Genomic DNA, 24,648 nt, shown 5'->3' on the forward strand with positions numbered 1-24,648 from the left:
TAACCCAACTACTCTATGAGACGCCTCATTCCCTCCCGTCCACTGCTGCAGAAGGTCACAAAGCTAAATGCTGTGGTAGAATCGTTTTGACCCATAATGCTTGAAAGGACAAACATTAAGCAAAGGGTAATCACAAATTAGCATTCAGGGCATCACCTCAGCGCTGCAGGTGTTAAGGGAAGATAGTTCCTCCTCGCACAAGTAATGGGGGAAAAGCGCGTTTCTTCCTCTTTCCCTGCATCTATCGGATATCGGACGTATTTGGGCAAAGCGCAGGGCACAGTCCAGAGAAGCAGACATGCTCGTGGGGGGTCGCTTCACCCAAGGCGGACAGGTTGAAAGTCACTCGACGTCTGCGGCGGGAAGGCAAGGGGAAATGGCGGCGCCCCCCACCCGGACCCCGCTCCCTCACGAAGGGTCGCCGCCCCGCCCCGCCCCAGGCCCCGCCCTTCAGCCCCGCCCCCACGAGATGGCCCCGCCCCCTCCAGCCGAAAACAGCCGCCCCTCCCCACGGTGGGGGGGGCTCTCCGCGCAGGCGCAGTGCGCTCCGGCGTCAACGGTTCCCCCCGCGGCCCCTCCCTCCCCTTCAGAAAGATGGCGGCTGCGCTCCAGCGGGCGAGGCGGCGGGGAGCGTTGGGGTTGCGGGGCGGCGGCCGCGGCGGCGGCGACAGCAGCGGCGGCGGCGGCCACGGGAGGCAGTGACAGGTGCGGGGCGGGGAGGCAAAGGCGGCGGCGGAGCGGCGGCGGCGGCGCAGGTACCTCGAGTGGGCGGGCGAGGGGGTGGGGGGAGCGGAGGCGCGGCGCCGCCCCTGCCCGGGCCGCGCCGTCGGGAACTCCCCTGCGCTCCCCGCCCTGCTGCCGCCGCCGCCCGCCGCCGGCGGAGACCGAACCGTTAGCCGGGAGCGCCGGCGGGGCCATGGCGGTGAGTAGGGCCCCCCTCGGCCGGGCGGCGGGCGAGCGCACGGCAGCGGGGCGGTGGCAGCGCCTCCGGCGGGCCGGGCCGGGCGGCGCGGCGGGGGCGGCGCGACTCCGCGGGCCGGAGTTTCCCCCTCCTCGTCGCCCCCCGAGCAGGGCAGGGCAGGGCCGCCCGTGCCCCGGGCGGGAGGCTCGGCCGGGGAAAGTTTCTCCGCTGCTTCCCGCGCCGGCGTGTGCTGCCCTCGCCGTGGGCGGCGGGAGGGCGCCGGGTCGGGGAGGAAAAGCAGCTGGGAAGCGCGGCCGGAGCAGCCGAGGCGGCTGTGACAGCGGCGAGGAGGAGGAAGTGATGGTTTTTCAACACCTCTTTCTCTCTTGTTGTTCTTCTCCGGCTAAGCCGTAAGTGCGCGCTGGGAGCTCCCGGCGAGAGGGATGGGGTGCGCGGTTGCGCTTTCGGGAAGCGCGGTAAGTGTCCGGGGCAGTGCTGCCGGAGGCATTCCCTCAGCCGGCCCCCTTCTCCGTCCCGGAGCGTTACCCCAGAGCGGTTTCAGCCTAAACACAAACTTCTTGTTGCTTCCAGGCAACCTGAAAGTGAAACCAGCTAAAAGCAAAAATGAAAGTTGTCGGCTGATTTTATTGTGCGGAATACAGGGAATAAACAGTAGGAACCGTGGAAATAAAATATGTTGGGTAGGGACAGGTAGAGCTTTCAAAGATGCATTAGTCATTTGTTAAACTGCCTTTCACAAGGCTTAATAGCTGCATTGGATGTCAAGAGTTATTCCAGAACATCTAATTTCACAAACTAATTTCTGCAAAACATGATTTGTATTTTAAATTTAAGTCTGTTTGATATATACACACATATATGTGTGTGCATGATCATAAATTGCTTATATTATCATGAAGTTTTCAAATCTCTTAATTTTTTTGCTATTAAGTGTTTAATAGCTTCTGTTTCAGAAGCTCTATGTTCCAGTCCTGCTAAGCTTTAAGCTAAAAAGAAGCTATTTAGGTGTTATGGCAATTGGTAACTTTGTGCTTACACCAGCTAGATTTGCCTCCTGGCTACAGTTTAATTTTTGTGTGTCTGCCTGCCCGTATGTGTTTATATTGTGTCATGAAACTGTATGAATCATAGGAACTCAGCAGGCCTTAAAATACAGACAGTATGGTCAATTACTTTTTTTTTTTTCTCCTTCCTCACCAGCTTGTAAGGAAGTGGTCTCAAGTACTTGTGAAGTTTAATCACATGATTTGTGAAGAATAAGTGAGTTTACAGGTAGGGAGAAGGCTGTGCATGCGTGAAAGCTGAAAGTAGCTGAGTATCCATAATGGTCAATTTTGCAAATTGGATAGGGCTCTTAGTAGCTGGCATTCCTACTAAACATGGGGAGCAGTAAGGGTCCTCATCAAATTTTCAAAAATAGCCTCTTGGCCTAGATTCACTCCGCACATAAAGTACGTATGCAAGTCATCTTGGCACATATGCCTTGAATTTGAGTGTGTGATTTTTTTTTTTTTTTGACCTTGTTTTGACAAGCTATACCAGGATGTTTTTTGTGGTGACTTTTGATTTTTGTTGAATCGATTATATCACAGACTTTGATGCTGGTTTTGATAGATGAAGCCTTAGTCAAGGTATGAGACATGGAGATCCTTGTCCTCAGAAAGGCCATCAATTGCTTAGGTCACTTGGTTACAGTGAGCAATCTTTTGAGTGTCTGCTTTGAGCAGAGTCATGACCTGACCACTGTAGATGATATAAGTGCAAAATTAAATGAGTGTCTCAGTTTTTTCAGCACAGATAGAGACCTTCTGAAGCTTTTTTGCTGAATGTCAGGCTCTTGGTGTAACAGTTACTTCTCACTCTGTTCATTACATGCAACACTGAAGTTAGCTGATTTTATCCATTGGTAACATTTTTACCTTATTAAAACTTCAAGTTTCCACTAGTTTGTGCACTGGGGACTTAAAACTCAAAGGCTTTTGATGATATAGGTAATGATGTAATGGAATTGCAGAAACTTGAATTATGAATCAGATTACTAACCCATTTGTTTTGGTATGTGAGTGCTGTGGATCTTGATGATTTTGTTTGTGTTTTTTCTACATTGTGGCCATTTAATTTAGCTTGGATTGGACCTAGTTCTGCTAACTCAGTGTTATGCTGATGATTGTTTTGGCTTAAGATACCTGAAAGAGAGCCTTCCTAATTGCTTTTGCAACTTTGACTGCAAAACATTTTCAATTAAGTGGTTTTCTGCCTTATAACTTTCTGGGAAGCTAAACCCTTAAAGCGTGACTATGGGCGATGTACAATATTCATTCTGGGTCAATGCTTTCTCTTAAACAGTTATAACTTGGAAATGCTTTCAGGCAACTCACTAATTTAACTTGTTGACAGTTCACTTCTGAAATACTCTATTGTGATTGTGTTGATTTTTAGAAATACTGAATACTTGGAAGCACGAAGTACTGGTGTTTTGATTAACTGACATCTGTCAAAATGGCAAGCTCTAAAACTCAGACCTCTCCCCCTGATTTTTGTTGTTGAGGCAGTAGAACTAGCAAAGATATACTCTCGTTGTTCTCTGACAGACGGATACTAAAAAAGGTGATGTGTTTGAGGTAGCCAGCCCACTTCCTAGGTAGTGTTGCTGTCTGCAGCCATTGGTGTTCATTGTTAGTGCCTCATGGAACTGAGTTTTTATTTTCCTTCCGTAATCTGGCCACTTCTGTAGCTTCTAATCGATACAGGATTTCTAGTTCAACTTCTGTTAAAATGTCCAGAGGTAACATGATGTTTCACTGGTGCACATCTGTGCTCTAACAAACAAAATTATGAATTGGATTCTGTCATGTCTATAAATAACAGCTTTATATTTTGTCATCCTTTACTTTAAGCCTGTTGGCTTTGAGGAAATTGCCATTGCATATTTAATCAATTTGTAGCAAAATCCAACTTAGCTGCAATTTACAGTACATGACTTGAGTTGGCCATTGCTTTTCCTGTAAGACCAGAGCTAGTAAAAATAGATTTGACTTGCACTGACGATTCTTTAGCTTAACTAGAGCATACCACTTGTATCTCGGAAAAGGGATAATAATTTGGAATGAGTACATAGCTTCTTTTCCTGCACAGTAAACACAAACAATATTTATTTTGTTCATGGGACCAGTGTTTCCTGTGTTACAGAAATGACCATTTTCTGCTTGCTTTTTGCTATATACTGTAAACTTGGAGCAGTCCTTTTCTTAACTTTGTCTATCCATAGTTTACTGTTTTTGTTTATTTCCAGGACTATTTTGGATTGTCATCCTGTCGCCTCTGTTTTGTAGGGTCCATAGAGGCAGCAAATGTTTACGAAGTGCCTGCAACATGTTACGTATTTCTTGTAGGTTTTCATCTTTAATTGTTCTAGTCAATTTGCATTTAGTTTCAGATTGGATAAATATTTTGGAAGTCTGTCTGTTTTCCCCTGTCCCAAGACCTGTTCCTGTTCCTACTTTACATACTCTTGAGTCTGTAACCAGTATAAACCAAAAAGATCAGCTGCCCCCCCCTTTTTTTGATAAGCTCTTGTAGATAGCTTTAACAAAATATAAATGGAAGAGGAATTTGCCAGACCATTGGTAATAATACATGATTTGTTGCTGTTTTTTTTTTCTTGCTAGCCTCACCTATGTAATAGGTGTCTTTGGACTCATGTACTAGATTAATTTATTCAAGAAAGAGTAAAGAATCATCTGTTTTGGTTAGCATACGTGATGCAGAAGCTGTTGATAGTCATTTTGACAGTACAACTGTGTGAAAGATTGTGTAACTACTGTTCACGGATGTATCAGTGTAGAATGTTTTTCTGTTTACTGTTGTCGTACCTCAGGAATGGAATATGCTTCAGTTTTCCCTTTATTAAAACTCTAACACCATATTCGTTGTCGGTACCTTCGCAGCACGTCTCTGAGTTAGACTAGACATGCTTCTCTTTCTGTGTTCACTGCTCCTAAGAAACTTCTGCTATTTCTTGCCTGGGGCAAGCACATTTGTTGGCCTCAGTCTCATTAGACCAACTCAAGTACCCTTCAGTTTATTTAGCTGAACTTATGTTTTTGTCTCTCTTTGAACTTTTGCTTTTTTCAGGATGCCTGAAGCTTCTTGTCTTACTGTTCTGCATTCTTTTCTGAGGTCAAAACATCACCCTTGGTTAGCATTTGTACCCTCTCTTTCAGTTTAGTATTTTGAGTGCCAAACAATACCAACAACAATTTGTGAAGTTGTTTAAGTGTTGAATATACCTATATTGAGCTTTTTTCCCTCTTAAGCCTTATTTTCAGATTTGTTCTGAAGCATTTAGGAGAAGAAAGGAGGGCATCCATATGCTGCAAAACTTCTTCATTTATAGGCCATGGAAAACTCTCTCTTATTAAATATTTAATTACTTTGGGCATATACATAAAGAGCTGTCAAAAAATAAAATGCCCACAAATTTTTGATCCCAGTTTAGCCAGTAAGCTTCGTTCTTATAGTCCATTCCTAAGAGAGAAGCCCAGCACTTCTAAGCTGTGATAAATCTTTCCTGCTTTCTAGCCACAGGACTAGACCAAGCCATTCTATTATCCTGGCAACATACGGACTTGTATAGTATTGTCAAAAAACTGTTTCATGACTACTTAAATTTAGGCAACAGAACTGATGTACTCTGATTGAAGAAGAAGAAAAAATGAAAATCCCAACTTTGATAAAAAGTCTGGAAAGTATTGTCAATGGGGAAGGTGACAAGGCTGAAATGAATTTATAGTGTGGTAGCTGTAAAGAGTAGCTTGATTCAGCAAGTAGGCTGTAAAGACACAAAAATGTTAACTTTACCTTTGTCATGACAGTTCTTAAGGTGCTTTTATCCTCAATAAATGCCCTGGTTTTGTTTAGATCTGTGAAGCTCAATTTTTAGTATTTCTTGCTCTTGAATATCCTGACATGAAAATAAACCTAACAAATCTAGAACTTCACTGTTAAATTTAAAATGTTTTTTTTTTAAAAAAAACATATTTTACATATGTAAGCCTTATTGCTTACATATATAAATAGTTCTTTGTAAACACTGAGTTTGCCCAAAGTACAAATGCAATGTCTGTAGTAAGGCCAAAGCTTTACTTAGTGTATAAGAACCTACAAGCATGGGACACTGCCAAGTCTCTCATTTCCTTTTGCAAATGTAGGCTATTCAGTGTGGTATCTCACTCCTTTGATTACAAAGTAAATCTTAATCTGCTCTAACTTCCAGTTTTCAGACTGCAGGGTTTTGTTGTTGGGTGTTCTTAACTGCAAGAACTATACCTATTAGATGACTTGACAGAAGGAAACTGAGTCATAAGCAACAAAAATATCAAGGAAAGCAAACTTTTCTTAGGGTGGGAGAAACGTTCTATATGATGGTAGCAAATCAAGTAGTAAGGATGAGTGAGAAGTGTGTGTGTAGTTAAAAACAAAGCTGTAAATAAAACTTAATATCTGTATACCAGCATAAGGGTGTCAAAAGCAAAAACAGGTGACTTGCAATATCTTGACAATGAGAGAGAACCTTGACTGTAATTGTGTTTTGCTAGTGTTTCAATTTGCCTATCAATAGGATATTTGAGGACTTCCTAGAATAAAAGTAAATATCATTAACCACAGGATTTGTCATGCATCTACAAATCCTGTAGAATCTAATAAGCAAGTAGAGAAGACCATGCTTTAGAACAACTGTTCCTTCACCTGTTTAGTCTAGTATGAAGGTAGATTGAAGACACTAAAGTACATACGAGTACTTAAGAAAGAACCTGCAGAAGTTAATAGTGACTGTTCAAGATGATCAGTGTTAGATGCAGCTGAAAAGCAATTTGTTTTAACTTCAGACTTTCTCATAACTTGACTGTCCTCATGTAACAACATATTAGCACATACCACTCAATCCTGGCAAGGATAAATTACTGTAATTTGGGAAATAAAACTTAAAAATACGGCAGTATATTTAGTTATGTACTTCATGGCAATATAGCTCCAAATGGATGTAGGTCTAGCTTTGTGGGTTTATTTTTGGTAATGAATAGAGAACTATTCCGAAGAAACATTATGGCCTAAGGTATAAAGTAGAAAGCTGAGAGCAGCTTTTCCTCTGGCTGGGCGGTCAAACTAGCTAGTCTACTTTGTTTTCACTGACTAAGCAACCTTTCTTGGAGGACAGGGTGGAACATGGGAGAAGAGGTTGCTAGCATCCTCTGAGCAACCAGTAGCAGCACCTGCTCTTGTTTTGCTGATCTTCCCCTTCTGTAGTTGCAGAGGTTCCTCCATGGAGGAACCTTTGCAGGAGGAACATTTTTAACATTCAAGGACTACGTTCAGCTTGAGATGCAGTTTGACTACCCTACTTCTGGTGCTGGTGATGGATGTTCTTTTTTTTTCTTTTTTTTTTAACTGCGTGCAAGTGAATCCTTTGATACTGTTGTCATTAAGCTTAATATGCAGGGAAGTGAAGCACCTGTCAGGGTGACTATCTCTTGGCTCTTCTTATAGTCTGTAACTTTGTGAATGCTATACATTGATATAGAAAGAGAAGAGACCTCTCTGGCTGCTTGTTTCTATGCCTGGCACACGTTGGCATGGCTGCATAGTGAAATGGTTCAGGCAGCTGATCCAGGTTAAGACTGATCAATTTTTGTAAGATTAATTTTAAACTACATCTGTCCTCCAGTTTAATTCATCATGTTGTTGGCCAGTTGCTTGCAGTGGCACAAGTGCAAAAGCTGCTTGTACTGTCTAGCGGAACTGGATTACAGAAGTTTAAAGTTCTCGTAAAAACAGCGTCTTTGAAATGTGTTTGTTAGGCCTCAAAACCCCTTCTTTTTGGAGATTCTTCCTGATGGATTGTAGTTTCCAGGTGGCTGCCATGGCTTGTCAAGTTCTGTGCTGTCATCCTGTTCCTTACAGAAGTAGAGACCTACAGATTTTCATGCAACAATCTATATCTAAAAGGAATCAGTGGAGAGAAATCTTAAATCTAGGATTGCAGCTGTTAGGAGTATAGCTTGTTGCTCCAATTTCATCTTAAGTTTGCTTAGCATAGTTTTCATTTTTCATAACAAGCAGGAAAGAACTGTTTTGTAAGAGATTTTTAAGAGCTACTGGTTCTTCTTGAATCGTATGCTCTTGTTTGTAGCTCCAGCGCTGGCAGCTGTCTCTATGCAATAAATTTATCTCAACAACCAGTTATATCACATGAATGAAAAATAATAAGTTTTTAGTTTGTGATAATGGAATCATATGAAAAATTATTGCTTTGAAAATTTGTCCTCTCTGCTCATAGTTACTAAAAAGAGGGAGCCAATAACCTACAAGGAAGTAGCTTGATACTTGGCATCAAATTTGCTTGCATTCTCAGAAAATGAACATGTTCTTAAACAAAAATGAAGGCAAGAATAATGGTTAACTGACAAAGGCCAAGAAGTCTTTGAGCCCGTATGATTTTCAGAAAATAAAGCAAAGGAAATGCAGTTCTGGCAGAAGCTTAGAAGAAGCTAATTTAGCAAGTATAAAAGTAGAATTAAGAGAGTTTAGGAAAGTTTGGGGGAATAAGAAGAGTGTAAAACAAAACCAACCCTGTAGTTTAGATCGGTGAGCTGTAAAGTGGAATTGTGCTGTTTACAAATAGTGCAAAAAAAAAAATGCACCATGTAGTTCACCCCATTTTTTTGAGGAGATGCTTGCTGGCAGTATCTAAAAAGGTTGTCCCTGTAAGGTAATGGCCACGCTACAGCTCACAAGCCACATATGGCAGTGGATCTGATGTGCTTGCTAAAGACTAGAGGGGGTCTTATACTATAGTGCTGACGCTTGCGCGTTGATTTTAAAATGCACTCTATCAAACTACATACAAATAAGATGGACAGATAAAATCTGATTTGTGAAATGCCTACGGTTATCCCTTTCTAAAGCTTACAGAACCTGTTTAAGCTTCTTTTCTTTGAAGGTGTACAGGGGAGGGGCAAATTTTTGGAAAGTACTGAATTTTCCGTATGCAATAACTTCAAGATATACATATGTTATATGTAGTTCATCCAGATACAGTCTTCAAAAGGTTTAACAGGAATCTAATAATAGTAACATTTAAAACCAACAAGTGTTTTTTTTTTTTTTCCAAGTAGTTTTCATTATGGTGTTCTTAATACTGACACTCACGCAATTCACAGTTTAAGTGTTGGACCAGTCAAGTAGAAGAGTGTTGATTAACGTATTGGCCTTTTCCGTTGTGACTGGTTTGTCAATGTCTAGTTCTTTATGTAGTCTTCCCCTTCAAAAGTTTAGGTTGTTAGATTCGCTGTTAGTAAGAGTTTATTCTGTTTTGGCTCAGACTCAAAAACTGCCAGCTCCTAAATAGAAATACATTAAACTTGAACAGCTGGAATGTTTCTTATCATCTGCTGTGCCTTCTCATATGAGTTGTAGTGACATGAGTGCATGAACTAAACTTGAAGCTGCTCCTAAATCGTTGCAGTTCATAACCTGGAATATAAAGGTAACTTGAAGTAGGTATTGATTTACTATACTGAACTCCGACGACACTAAGGTTTATAGTTTTGTGGCGGTTCGGCCACTTCTGCTTTGAAAAAAGGTAGCAACCATTGGCAGAGAACTAGATCCAGTACTGTTTCAGCTCTCAGAGTGCAATTTACATTCATGAATCAGTATTTTCGTCATAATCCTTTTACAGCTGTTAGCATTTGCCTTCTAGTGGTAACAAAGTATGCTCAGAGGTAAGTGTCACATCTCTGAATTTCTTTCTGAGATTTCAGTGTTCAGTGGAAACCTGTGATGTCGCTTGTGAACTACTGACAAGATATTTCCTTCATTATGATAGAGGTCATAGATTCTTTTTTCTTATTGGGAATTCCAGAACTTGTTAAAATATTTTGCAATATATTTTCATTTTTAACTATTTAGATTTAGTTTCTAGCGATTGGAAGTGTTGGATTTTGATTTACTTTACGAAATTATACTTTTTATAATTTGTATATGTATTCTACCTTGCTGCAACTTTGATGTTTCAAATAATGAGGCTAAGGAGAATACTGTTTGTTTGTCATTTAAAGGCAATTTCCAAATCAATCAAGTAGAAGTGCTCTGCATAACATCTTTCTTTTAACAAAGTATAGCAATTTGTCTCTCTGTGCTGTTGGAAGTATTTTATCAAGTTTTCCAGGAACCTTTTTTCTAAAACGAGAAAAAATGCTTTATGAAGAGCAAGGCACATCTTTTTATTAGATTACATATTAATCAAAACAATTACTGCGGAACTAAGAAAACAAAAGCTGGTATATTCTAATCACCATGTCTGAAAATATGTGAATAGAAAATATGGTCATCAAATACAGCAGATCTTAAAAAAAAAAAAAAAAAGAGAAAGAAAGAAAAAATCTACTAACTTCAGATTTTTAAAACAAAAAGCTATCTTCAGAGTGATTCATAATTGTAATAGCTCAGGTGCAACCTTATGGATCACTGGCTAATTATATTGTAATATTTTTCTACACCAGCTACATCCCTGTATCTGAGCTCTTTCTAACAGTGCATTAAATGACATGACTAACATCTGTTGCATATGGTTTCTTCTTTTATTTTTTCCTCAGGGAGGCATTGGTGTATTTTTTTTCAGATTTTTCTCTTTTAGTGTGTTTGTACATCTTGAGCACTTGTAAATATTATTACTGAGATTTCTTCCAATCTGTCAAATTAGCCAATCAGTTCAGAAGTCATCAGATGAGGTGGACAAATACAAGTCTCAAATGGGTGGGCAGGAGAGATCTTTTAAGAAATATAAGAAATAATTAAGTTTATAGATCCAAAAAAAAAATGTAATAGATCCAAAAAAAAAAAAATGACGTGGCTCACTGTGTCACTTATAAATGCCTTAATAACAGGAAAATTTTCAACTGTAGCTTGCCTCTTCTTGAAAAGAAGAACCAGTCAGATGCAAGACTAATCTAAATAAATCTGGGCTTTTTCACTTAAGGTGTTTACAAAGATACTTATTTTTAAAGCGTGTCTGCTGTGTTCATGGTAGAGAAGGCAAAATCAAAGCATATTGTGCATTGGGATTGGAAGATGGTTTTACCGAGATCTTTGGCTCTATGAGTTCGTTCCTTGGTCTTTGACAAAATTTAGAAAGTGCTGCCTCTTGTGCAGAGAAGCTTTGCCATGTTATTAGAAATTGCCTGGTGCTGCGGAAGTGACTTGCCCGTCCTTCTGGAGGAAGGTCACCACAGAAGAGCGGAGCTGAAACAAGAACGTACTGCAGTGCCAAGGGCCCCTGGAAAACCCACCTTATGGCAACTGCTGATGGGCAGCAGCAGAGCGAGGCAAGCTCAACCATGCGCTGAACTGCACTACTGACATGAAGAAATCCTGGAATGCCCCTGTTTTTGTAATTTCTAATGTGCTATCACCATGCAACTTGGCAACACTTAGTGAGAGCGTTCCTTCTGCAGCATCTCTCTGCTAGGCACTTTTGCTCATCTTCTCACATTTTTACCCTTGCTTCACGTAAAAATCAAGGCTTTTGTGTGCATTCTTCCCTGATAATTTATTTATCTGCTGATCATCTGATTTGACAGATCTAGGGATGTCAGAGAGCATTAATTTTCTGTGAATGTTGTGAAAAAAAAGGAGGCAGTTAGAGAAGAAGTTCTCTGTAAATCACAAATTGAGGAAAATGCGAAAATTTGTATTACTTTCCCCAGCAGACACCAGAGAATCCACTGGAGGTGGTCTAGGTGCTCCAGTTATGGCAAAGGCATTCAATTGGCCTTTGTATCAAACTCGGTAACTTGAAGCAGCAGATCTGTAGGAAACTAGTCTCTTTTTTTTTTTTTTTTTGTGTGTGTGTGTGTGTGTGTGTGTGCACAGCATTGTAACTGCTAGTGTGCTTTTTTAATCATAGTAGTGCCTAAAACCCAGTGAAAATGGAAGGCCTGTTTATGCTGGGTGTTTCATACAAAACTATAACTTCTGTTTTAGAATTGTCTTCTAAAGCTGTTCCCTTTCCTTTTCTTAAGAGAAAGGCAGAGTGTGAGATAATTTGGTTATGGATAGTATAGTCCGGTTTGTCCTCCAAAGTCTTTTAATTTGAGTTTGATCATTACTGTCACTGCCTTGAAAATGTGGATTGAGAATCTGATAAATCACAGTGCCCAAGGGCTTGGGAAGCAAGCTGGTGGCACCTCTCTGTGGGTTCTGATCTAATGAAAGCCATGTAACTTTGGCATTACAGACTTATTTTTCAAAGGTCTGTGCCTTCAAATTCATATAAAAAATTTAGCTTGGAAGAGACCTCTGGAGACTGCTTAATTCAGACCTTATTTATATTGGGACTAACTTCCAAAATAGCTCAGGTTGCTCAGGGCCATGTCCAGTCAAGTTTTGAGTACCCACAGGATTGAGATCTCACAGCCTTTCAGGGCAACCTGTGCCACTGCTGTACTGCTCTGATTATGAAGGGCTTTTTACCTCCCTCCCCCACCATGTGGCCAGTCTGAATTTCCCGTGCTGCAGCTTAAAACCCTTGCTGCTTGTGCGCAGCCTTCAAGTTGTGGCATCCTGCGGATAGTTGACCCCCAGCCTTCTCTACTCTAGTTCTTTTTGCCTCTCCTTGTCCGGCACGTACTCTAGCCCCGTAACCCTCTTTATGTCTCTTAGCATCTCTCTCAGACTGAGGACGAGCAGGTGGCTAGGGAAGAGCAAAACCGGACGTGGTTTTCCAGCTGCAGCCTCGTGAGCACGGAGCAGCGGGGATTAATCGCCTCCCTCAGCCCCTTGGCTGTGCTCCTGCTAATGCAGCCCCAGTGTCTTGTTAGTCTTCAGCACTCCCAGGGCGCACGCTGCTGACTCATGTGTTGTTGCTCTTTGGTGATCCAGCTGATTTATTGCTGGTGTGTTTTCAAAGAGGCTATCGTTAAGATCAGCTGCTGGTCTCTTGGAGATGGAAATGCTGATCCTTTGCATGTGCAGAGGGAACTCGGTGTCCAATGATCTCAGCCTTGTATTATTCTTTAATCCTTAATGAACAGATGATTGAGTAATCAGTGGCGTTGTGCATCTCTTTAGAACATGGGAGTAGTGCCGCAGGAACATTAAAGTACCAAATCTGAAGTCGATAAAGACCGAGTTAAACTGTCATTACAGTTCAGGAGGACATACTTAACAGCAAGTTTAACTCAGCCTTTGAGACTTAACATCATTTAGCCTTATGACTTGTTCATGTGATCCACTCTAATGTTTCTTGTGCATCAGTCCTGGATAGTCTTTAAATGATTTGTACAGAGTAAATTCAGATGCCTTCGTTTCAGCTTTGCTAGCATTTGGAAAATTATGGAAAGGAACAGACCTTGAAAGAGATTTTTCTGATTTCATTTACCATCATAAGAAGGTAAAGAAAATGAATAGGAGTTTGGTTGTGAGGTGGTGGGAGTTTGCTACCTAAATCTCCTACAAAGCGTTAGCCTACCCAGCTTGGCTGAAAACTCAAGACCCTGCATCTCCCTTGAACCACAGGACTGACTCAGTGAAGGATCTGAAAGAAGAGTGTCAACTGAGTTTGCAATCCTGAATTTCCCTTTGAATTGCTACTATTAGGTCTGTATATTCAGTACTAAGACAAGAAAAGAGATAACTGTTCATGCAGTGGTTGTTGCTGTGTGAGTCAGTATAGACTTCTAAATAAACCTGCCTTAATGCACCACTGGTAGAAAATTACATCTCATCTGCTTCTGTGCTTAGCAACAGTGTATTATCTATCTGTTCATCTCATGTGTTGTCTTCCTTGTCTGGTCCATTTTGCTGTGACGGTGAGACTAGCATACTGAGTTGGCCTTAAGATAAATCCTTAGTTACCTCAGTATTTTACCATTATATAATATTATTTTACCATTCTGAAGGCTGCTGCATCTTTTAGTTTTCAGTGGTCAGAAAATTTTGACAGTACATTAGTGAATTCTCTGTAGTGGTTCTGTGGGCTGTAGGATTTAGCCTTACCTGATGTCTGAATACAAGCTTTTTTCTTGCTTCATTTTGAAGAAATGAAACTATATCCTAAGCATATTGAGAAACTAGATAGAATTGAAAAGCAGTTGTATCATCCAGAGCAGTTTTATACAGAGTGAGACTGAAATTTTGGTATGCACGTCCCTTGCATTCAGTGTGGTTCCAGCTTGTGTCAATCTGCTTCTGTGCAGGGATGGTCTTTTCCAGTGTTTGGAAGGGAAGTGGTCAAGGTTGGAGTGGTAACTTCTTCAGGTGTTGCTTCCAGATCTACAAAAGCAGCCCTTGTGCTCATGTTTAAAATAAATAGCCTAACTTCAGGAGTAATTTCAATATGGAACGATATTTTCACAAAGTTGCAATCACTCTAATTACTCTTCTGAACAGGTATCAACAATTTTAAGTCAGCAAAATGGAGACAGCTTGTTAAACTAGTCCGGTAGAACTTGTAGCTATTTGCAGACGGAAGCAGAAAAAATATCCTTCTTACTGCTAAATGATGTTTGCCTATTGATATCAGTGTTGATAGCCTGTGGGGAAGCTTGTATTTGTCTGGCTGTCCAGTTTTATTATCCCGTCCTTAGAATCTTTGCAGGACTGGGTTGATTCTGTGTTTTTTTTGTTCTGAAAAACCTATTTTACCTTTGTACATATTAAAACCTTTGGTTATGTCTAGTTTGTCAGGCTATTTATATTCATACAATTTTAGTGTGGTAAAACTACTTTTATCACAGCCATGGCTTGTTATTCCCAGAATTCCCTCCAATTTCCTCTTTTAAGTAAGAGAGAAATGAGAAACTGAGAACTGATACCTTCTCTTTCTGTTAGGTACTTACCTGCTTAATAATTCTGTATTTAAAGTCACATTTTAGAGAGTGAGCTGTCAGGTTTTAGTCTATGTAATATCTGATTTGTACTTTCGTTCAGGCAAAATATTGCATGATGCCAAGTCAAGTCTAAGATTGTTACACCAGTGCTCTTATCAGTATCTATCAGGAAAACTTCACCAGAAGATTCTCATCAAGTTAATTGGAAATATTTTTTTTTTGGTCAGTCATAATTCTCTGTAAATAACATTCCACATAAACTGTTAACTTATTTGGCCTCAGATCACTGTTGGGCTGACAGGCCTAGATTGTCCCATTAACCTTTTTTTAAAATAAAGTATTTAATATATGATTAAGTTTTTTTCCAGACCTCTGAAACTTTCCCAGGACTCGAAAGTTATTTTGAAGTCTTTTCCAAAGATCTAGAGATTGATTTCTTCTAAAAGTCTTGGATGCAAGCTATCTGGACCTGCTGACTTGAAAGCTCTGTCTTCAGAGGCTACTTGATGACTTCACTCTGATATGGTAGAATTGTTTTTTTCAAAGATATGCTTATTAAACATTTCTGCCCTTTTTAATGCCAAATTTTGTTCATTTTATCTAGCCTCCCTTCCCTCTGCCATGCAGTGCTTCTCCCTTTTCAAATGCCCATCTATTTTTATTTTGTGCTCAAAGCTGAAGCAAAGGCTTATTCTCTAAGTTGTGGACGTACCAGGTCTTACCGATTGACCAAGTTATGCATGCTGACTGGGGCAGATGGCTGCCTCTTGGCTAGTGAGTGAGCAAAGCCTCCTGGTGACGCATGTGATAGACCCACATTGGCGTGAAATTTAATCCTGGAGTCTTCAAGACTAGTTCAGTGGCATTGCAGAGAAATCTAATATTGCATTGTTGAGAAAGCATTGATTTTTAGATTGCTAACTGTCTTAACTCTGGAATTGCTTTTAGTTTTGCTGTAGAGGGAGTCAGGAATGACTCTTGTGCCTCTTGTCAAGGTGTATCAATGATCAGTGATGCTTCATCTCTTAAAATAAATCAAACACTTGGATTGAGAAGTGGAACTGAGCTGAGTTCCTATTAAGGCACCTAAATTCATGTGCAAACTGCAGAGTACCTACCTGAGAATACATACCCATATACCTGTAGTACCTTAGTTTTTACAAATTATTTTAAAATGAATTATTTTAAAAGTTATTATTTTACAAATTAAATTAAGTACCTTTGAGAGAGAGAGAATGAATAAATCTGAGGCCAGTTATTATGTATGTCCAGAACTGATCCAGTCTTGGAAGGGCTGAACAAGTTGTCGTGGCTGTCATACTTGAATGCATCTGGGTTACGTTTAATTTTCATTATTGTCCAATTTAGACCTGTTTTGATTCGTGCCTAGTATGTGGTGCTAGTACTGAGTACGTCATAAGTTAAGAATTGGTCAAAAATTGCTGTATGTGATAAAGGAGGTCAGCGCTGCCTTACGTGACAGGCTAGCCGTTAGCATAGTGGCTGGGGAATAACGAGCTGGGTTCATCTTAAACCTGGGAAATTGAAGCCTACGTTGTCCTGGAGAGGTCTGCGCTGTTTCAGCTTGGAGTATTGGAGTCGCTTTCCTCGCTATAGCACTGCGTAAAGAGGAGGGCAAAGTGGCTGGAGCCCTGAGATCAAGAGATGGCGAGAGGGGGCCTGAGCATACCTGTCACGGGGGAAGGGAGACCCTGACTCGTCCCCCTGCTCCCCGGCTCTGCGTTCGTTTTGCATTAAGCAGTTGTTGGATGATACACTGGAAAGCTCGCTGTCAGGCTTGCTAACTTGAGAGATTATCCAAATAACTCTCATGAGCACTCTGCCACCTGCAGAAGTGGTGGGGAGTCGCTGTAGCCTGGAGGGTTTTTTGATGAGTGGGAAGACTTTTAAAGTGAGGAAGTAATATAAAACTCGGTTCACATTCCTTGGGAGACTAATTAGCCTGGCTAAACAGGTATAAATGGCTTGGCATAGGTGGTGATGGATTCTTATGTAATCATAGTTAGATTTTAAGTCTGTTAACACAGATGGATTTTTTTTTTTTTTTCCTTTTTCCAACTTTAACCTTTGTAATTTAAGTCCCGTTTACTTTCCTGGTAGAGTTCAAAATCATTTCAGGAGGGTTTTTTTTCCCCCAAGTTGATAGTTTTATAGTAGGGCAACCCTCAGCTTAGAAACAGTTAAATCACTCTATGTGTGTGTAGCTGTATGAGAGGGTTATAGTGTTTTCTAGAAAACACTAAGTAATAAGGCACTACGTCTGTCTTTGCACGGGGCCTGTGGCACTGACAGCACAACGTTACCCGCTGCAGCCCGCAGCAAATGTGCAGCTACGCTGGCCTTAGAGAAGCGAGCAAGTGAAAAACAGTCGCCTGGGTGGGGTGGAGGTTGCTTTAGAGAACACATTCCTGTGTGGCAAGCTCTAACAGCAGCTCTTTCAGCTGCTCAAACAACATCTCTGAGACTTGGGACTAAAGTCAGTGTCGTTAAGCTGGTGTTATCGCTCCTCGGCTTCTATAGGGTATCTCCTCTTTTTAAATGAATTATATACTGTAACCCATAAGCATCTCCGTTCATGAACATACAGACAATATATTTGTTTGTGTTGTATGTAGATGTTTGTTAAGCACAGTTTGCAAACAAAATGCGATTAACTGGTGAGAGTGCTGAATGTACTATGCAAAGCCCTTAGGGAATTTTTTGTCTTTTTTTTTTTTCTGTTTTGTTAAGGAATCTCAGAAAAAACTTTCTGCATTTCTTGCCCTCTTAACAAGAACCAAGAAAATTTATCTTTGAGTTTTTTAATTTTCACATTCATGTTTTATATTTCAAAACGTAGGTCGCTATAACTTAAAATAGAATTTTGAAAGCAGTTTAGAAACATTTTGTTAATTACTCATAATACATATTTCCAGTATGGAAAAATTTTAATCTTCCACTTTTTTTGGTCTTAATTCTTCTAACCAGGCTTCATATAGTAATAGCACACTAAGTAGCATAAAATACATTATTTCTGATTCATTAATGTAATGAACAGGAACCTTCAGTTGAATTCTGCTTTCTGTTGTGCTGTTGCTTGACACTTGTCTGTTGGAGTTGACATGGATCACTGCTTTCATGGAGCTCTTGCCTATTTTTATTTCCTGTCATAAGATTTCATAAAACTTTACCATGTGTGCTAGCAGTTTTTTTTTTTAATAATATAGTTACGAGAATTGTACTTGTGTGTGTGTGTGTGTGTAGGCATTACCTTTCCTTTGGAAATTTTAGCTACTGGTAAAGCTATTATAGGGCCAGTGGACATCAAAATGACTGTGCTTAAATTCAGGGGTTAAATATATTTTAAAAACACAATGTCAGGGGATGCAGTCACTCAGAAGACTTAATTCATTTGCATTTCACTTAAACATTTCAGACTAATGAGTTCTTCTTAAAAGGGTGTTTGTTTTATCTAATAGTATTAAAAAAAAAAAGTGAGTTGGTGATTTAAAACAAAACCAAACAAACAAAACTAGTGTTCCTATTGCTAGATCTCAATTTTGACCAGTTTTGTGTTAACAGGAACACTAAGTTTTAAGGCAATTGCATATTTTCGTTTTTTTTCTGGTACATGCTTTGTCAGCAGTGTCAGTCAAACTTTGATTTTAAAGCAAGTCTTTTGCCTAAGTTGAAAGGTTCAGGTTTCTTAACTTGAATACTGTGATTTAGCTTCTTCTGAGGCTCAGTCACTAGAGGGAGTCTAAACCTACCCACTGTATGGATGCCACTTAGACTGCGTAGCAAAACATTCTAGCAAGCATGTATTTATGGAAACATTTTAAAGACCTATTTTTAAATTTCATAAACTTGATTTTTAAAAGGCAATACTTGAGACTATTTTTGAAGGATAACTATTCAGAAATATTTATATAGTTTAACCATTTGAGTAACCTTTCTTTGCAGGTGAACTTGTGAATTAGTGTACCATCAATGATGGCAGAGCACCCACCATTACTGGATACCACTCCGATTATAAGTAGTGAAATTCCTCTTCTAACTTCCCCTATTAGTGGAGATGGAGCACAGCAGGTAAGGAAACTTAAATATCTTTTCTCTCTCCCCCCCGCCCTCCCTTTCCAACAGCATCAGTGACATATTGACACTTTTAAAAGTCAGTAAGCCTTTATCTGGAATACTTTTGTGCAATTCTGGTCATGCTTGTCTTGTAGAAATGAGTTCAAGGTGGAACGGGTGCAGAGAAGATGTTTGTAAGGAGTATGAAGCAGAAAACCTGTGTTGTAAAAGAACACATTTTTGTAGGAATGGGAGTAGACAACTGCCGTGCTGTCCAGCCATGCATGAGTCTTAATTCAGAAGCCATGTAGTTGCATCAGCATGGGACCTTGTTAAGGCTAATAACCTTCCCCTTATGGTAGGGCTTATTGTACTAATGTATGCTAACAACTATGACCTCTAGATTGGATCTTGTTCACGACTGAGTATTTTGAACGGTGGGACTTTCTTCTGTTTATTTATGTCTACCTAAACACTTATTTGAATAGCTTGACTATTTTAGACTAACAAAGTAATAGCTGAGAAGGACTTAAAAATCCCTGTTTTAGAATACTTCATAAAGGTCAGTTCTAGAGATGTGGAGAAGCTAAACCAAGTATTGGCAAAAGAAGGAAATAGGAATTCTCCATATCTTTAGGCTAGAAAGAACATTTTAGACACCGGAACAGCTTCTAATGGGAAGAAAGGGATTTAAGGGGATTTAAACACTTCAAGTGCCTTAAAAGTATTTGAATAGACTGAGAGAATATTGACTCTGAAAGCAAGAGAATGGAGTTGATGATCTAGGAAGTCTCTTCTAGCCTACTATTCCAATGTTTGGCATTTATACAAAAGAACTAATTATTTATCGTAAGAAAGGGGAATTAATTTATAGGGTAAAAAAATCTAAGAGATTTAGAATGAGACTGGATTGCAACAGTGCTTGAGGTTAGGTCTAGGCTGCAGGGAGATTTCTTAAGCATAGGTGAAGCTTAAATGCAGAGGAAGAGTTGATAAATATTACTTAATAAATATGTGGACAGAAAATACCAGAAGAAGGAAAATTAAATACTCCAGCTTGGCTTTTCTCCCAAGTCTGTTTTCAAATACTAAGATCTAGATACAGTTATCTGCAACATGCAAGAGAACAGTTACTGCTTTCTTACATGTTCTACCTTGAAACTTTCAATTTGAAAGTCTTACAAAGAGAATGAAATAAAACATACCTACACAGAGTTAAGCATGCCACCGCCATTAAAAATATTCTTTCCTACTACTGTTGTTGTGTAAAACTTCTTGTAGATGCATCACAGAATCCTTGAGGTTGAAAGAGACCTTGGAGATCATATAGTCCAACCTCCCTACATCAGAGCAGGGTCAGCTAGAGCAGGTTGTTCAGGCCTCTGTCCAGTCAGGTTTGAGTTCATCCCCAAGGATAGGGTCTCCACAACCTCTCAGGGCTTGGACAAACGCTGCTATCTTAGATGCTGAAACAGATTGGTTTGTTTCATCTTCCTCTCAGTAAAGTAACTTATGTTTAAGTGGAATTTCTGTATTTCAATATGTGCCTGTTGCTGCTTGTCACTTCACTGGGTATCACCAAGAAGAGTCTAGCTGTGTTGTCTTTATTCCCTTGCTGTCAGGTATTTATACGTGCTGATAATAAGATCCCCTCTGAGCCTGCTCTGCTTGAGGCTAAACAGTCACAGTTCTTGCAGCCTTTCCCTGAGTGCTGCAATCCCCCGATCATCGTTGTGGCCCTTCACTGGTCATGCTCCAGTATATCTATCTCACATGTATCTCGCTTGCACGGGGAAACCCAGAACTGGAACCAGCACTGCAGATATAGCCTCACTAGAACAGACTAGGAGATGAAAGATCACCTCCTTTGACCTGTGGTAATGCTCTTCCTAATGCAGTTCAGGAAGCTGTTAGCCCATTTTGCTGCAAGAACACAGTTCATGGTCAGCCTGTCCACTAGGACCCCTAGATCCTTTTCTGCAAAGCTGCTTTCCAGCTAGTCAGCTCCCACCTGTACTGGTGCACGGAGCTATTCCTCCGTAGGTGCAGGACTCAACACTTCCCTTTTCTGAACTTCATGAGATTCCTGTCAGCCCGTTTCTCCAGCCTCTTTGGATGTGTCAAAATGGTGGCGCAACCACGTGGTGTATCAGCCTCTCCTGCTGCTTTTGCTTCATCTGTAAACCTGCTGAGGGTGTGCTCTGCCCCATCATCCGGGTCATTAATGAAGATGTTAAATGGTATTGGACTCAATATTGGTCTCTGTGGCATACTGGAGGAGACTGGCCTCTATCTGGATTTTGTGCCACTGATCACAACAACCTGAGCTTGACAGGTCAGCTAGCTTTCAGTCCACCTCATTGTCTATCTAGTCCATACCTCATCAGTTTGTCAATGAGGGCATTATGGAAGGCAGTATCAAGAGTCTTGCTAAAGTTGCAATAAACTATGTCCATTCCTCTCCTCTCGTCCACTAAGCTAGTCATTTTTTCATAGAAGACTACCAGATTTGTCAGGCATGATTTCCCTTTTGTGAACCCATACTATATAATCCTAATCACCTTCTTATCTTTAATATGTTTGTAAATGGCTTCCAGGGAGATGTGTTCTCTCACCTCCCAAGGCCTTAGGGTGAGGCTGACTGGCCTGTAGCTCCTCAGATCTTCCTTCTTGCCCTCCTTGAAGGTAGCAGTGACAGTTGCTTTCTTCCATTTCTTGGGAACCTCTCCTGATTGTCATGACCTTTCAAAGATAAAATTGAGAGTATGCGTTTTTTGTCTTCTCCAAAAATAAGACTGATCAAGCTGTGCTGTCCAAGTTCATCATGGTTCAGAATTTTGAATCAGATCTGTCTGTGCTTAAGTATTCTTTTGGGGACACTTTTTTATTAAAGGAAAATGTTTCCTCTCTTCCAGTTTTAATACTGCTTGGTAGCAAAAAACGAGCAAAGAATTTGATCAAAAAATGAAGTCGTAGGAGTTTCTATTAATCTTCTTAAGGGGAAAAACAATATATGCTGTAGATACCTTTTTAGCAAATGCTCTTTAAGCATATAATCTGCAGTGGAACTGATAATGCTAGTGTCTTAAAAAAATCTACAGAGAGCATTAGACAGATTTTCAATGGTGAATAAAGAAAATCATCATCTTTCTTCATTTCATAGTAGCTAACAGTTATGCCATAGTTGCCTACTGTTTTGGGTTCCACAATGACTGATGAAAGTTACGTATTAGTTTCAGTTTCTCTCTTTGCATCTAATACATGACTCATGAAGAATCTGCAAATTCATTTATTTAGTAGCAGGAAACCACTGGAAACCCTTTTTACATCCAGTGATTTAGAAACCATCACTAAGTGGAAATGCTTTTTATATCTGAAAACTGGGAAATCCAGAATTACAGGTATTGCTTACTCTGTCTAGGTTGACCAATTAAGACTTACGCTGCAGGAAGGTCAGGACATTGTGTGATTATGTGTATCTTGACATTAAAGCAGCAGGATATACTATCATATGTGTATGATATATTTGAGAAGCAAGTACAGAGCATTGCAACTTCTAGCTTTTTTCCTACCTGTAAAAAAAATGTTTTAGCCTAAGTATGCATTGTATTCCTTGTTTTTCTGTACCTTTTTGAAGTTACTGTGTATTTCTTTGAGGCACTATAGCTGCATTAATATTTTGTGCTTCACGCCTTTCTGTACTAAAGACTTCTTGTTACTGCCATGAGGAGTTCTAGAATATGACAGTGATTTCTTTTGCCATTATTATGAGGTTATTCACATTTTCTGAAAAACTCTTCTACGTGCTTAGCTACCCTTCACAAATATTTTGCAAGGATGCTTCCTTGAAAATATGAAAACTGCTTCTCTAGTTTCTTTTGTAGCAGCACCATGGTGTTGGTTAGTTGATAAGTTCTAGGAGACTACATATTAAGTTGTGTTCTCACAATCAAAATTCAGAACCATGTTTTGTCTATGTATGTGTTCTGTTTTTATAGTATGTTGGTGGCACTCTAGCTCTTCTAACTACTTCTAGTCCTACTTTTAGTCCTGACTGGGAAAAGTTCTTTATTTAAATGCTGTTGATACACATATGTGATATCTCTCACTCACTCACTTGGCAGAAATTGTGAATTTTTGTTCAGCTGTGAAACAGCTGAGACTTTAAAAAGGGGGAAAAAAACTGTCATATGTAAAGATAAATCTTACAGTAATCGGTTGTTTTAATTATTTTGATTTAAATTGATTTAAATATACTGTGTGGTTATTGTGGCAGAATGTAAAATTGAGATCCTAAATGGATATGGACCATTCAGTCCTTTTCTGGAACAGTTCACATCTTCAAGATAATAAATTTCAGATACTTAAAGTTCTCCTAGCAATTTAAACTTGAGATAGTAGTACAAATATTTGAACATGTTATGATGAAAGGTCATATGCTTCAAACAGTGGAAGTGCTTGATTAGGTTAAAGCTGTAACTTTCCACCATGTTTTAAAACAAAACAATCCACAAAGCTGGAGGAATGCATGTGTTCAGGCAGAAACCATGAAGAATTTAACCTGTGTATGGGACTTCTGCATTAATACTCATATGCAATTCACTGTCATTCACTGCTGCTGTGGGAGATCTCTGTGTCTCATGGAAAATACTGTGAGTCTGATAGGACAAAACTGGAGAAGGAAAGAGGAAAGAGCAAAATCCATTAGCTCCTTTTGTTAAGCACAGAAATAATGCTTTTGCACCTTCTCATCACTCTGCTCATCATGAAAGGGATTATCCTTAAATCTTTATGGTAGGATTGGGGATGATGTTTAGAGATGATCCATAGGAGTTAGGATAGAAGCAAAGTGAAACTGAGAAAGCTTGGTATGAGGACAGAAGTGATCGAAGATTATTCATGTAGGGGTAACTCTTGCAATGAGGTGTTACTGATTATTGCTGAGGCTGTGCAGGAAGAGTGTGTGTGATTATATAAAGTCATGATTTGGTGCAGGGAGGTAAATCTGACTCAGAAGAAAACAAAAATTGTTCAAACTACTTTAATACACACCTTATTTTCTTGACAATAGACTGTAAAGTTGAATTGTTTCAGTTAACATTGGACTTCTGCATCCAGGACAATTAGGTAAATTGACCCTGAAGTTTTGGGCCTTCTTTTCATCTTCCCATTAAAGCTAATAGTTGCCAAGTGAAACATTCCTGTATAAAATTGGTCCTCTTTATTATCGAAGAGTGTAGACAGGTAGACAGCACTTAGAGTAACCCAGTATCTGTTAGTTGTTTCTTTCTCTTTGAGGAATAGGACACAGTGTTTGGCCTTCAGTTAGCTTTTATTTATCAATAAGATACGAGGATGAAGTAATACTTTTAGCTTGTGAAGTTGATCACTTATCCTCTGAACTTTATTCAGAGGTTAAGGTGCTTAATGGGATTTTCAGTATACATATTTCCTCCTTGCTATTGCTAAATAATTTTTGCTAGATCTTCTCTTGGAAAAGAGGGTACAAAGCTAAGAACTTTGACTTTTGTTTTCTACCTTCTGGACACTTTCCTTTTAAGCTCTTATAATGATAATTCTTTTGTGCAGTGGTTGAGTGTTTAGCTTTAATACGTTAACATAGACAGGGTCACTTCCTTCCACTCCCCTTCTCTAAGCTTTCTAAATTAGCATTTCTCTTATCTTCAATAAGCTGGCAGATGGAATTTGGTATGGATAAGTACAAATGATGCTGATGGGGGGCTGTCAGCTGATGATTAACAC

At 39.9% G+C, this 24,648-nt stretch overlaps 1 protein-coding gene across 4 annotated transcripts in view; it reads left to right on the forward strand.

Annotated features, from left to right (window-relative positions):
- The first annotated feature begins 649 nt into the window (after window positions 1–649).
- FNDC3A (fibronectin type III domain containing 3A) overlaps window positions 650–24,648 on the forward strand; it is a 119,212-nt gene continuing 95,213 nt past the window's right edge. Inside the window, exons 1-2 of one of the 4 annotated variants that reach the window (XM_062567016.1) lie at window positions 650–705; window positions 18,775–18,900. In XM_062567016.1, the coding sequence (XP_062423000.1) occupies window positions 18,802–18,900 (99 nt within the window). In that variant the 5' untranslated portion in view covers window positions 650–705; window positions 18,775–18,801. Of the gene's footprint in view, window positions 756–856; window positions 923–2,129; window positions 2,195–18,774; window positions 18,901–24,648 lie in introns of those variants that run through there. The other 3 variants (XM_062567015.1, XM_062567013.1, XM_062567017.1) reach the window with 3 other exon arrangements.

This window comes from Rhea pennata, chromosome 1, assembly GCF_028389875.1.
Source record: "Rhea pennata isolate bPtePen1 chromosome 1, bPtePen1.pri, whole genome shotgun sequence".
Lineage (NCBI taxonomy): Eukaryota > Metazoa > Chordata > Aves > Rheiformes > Rheidae > Rhea > Rhea pennata.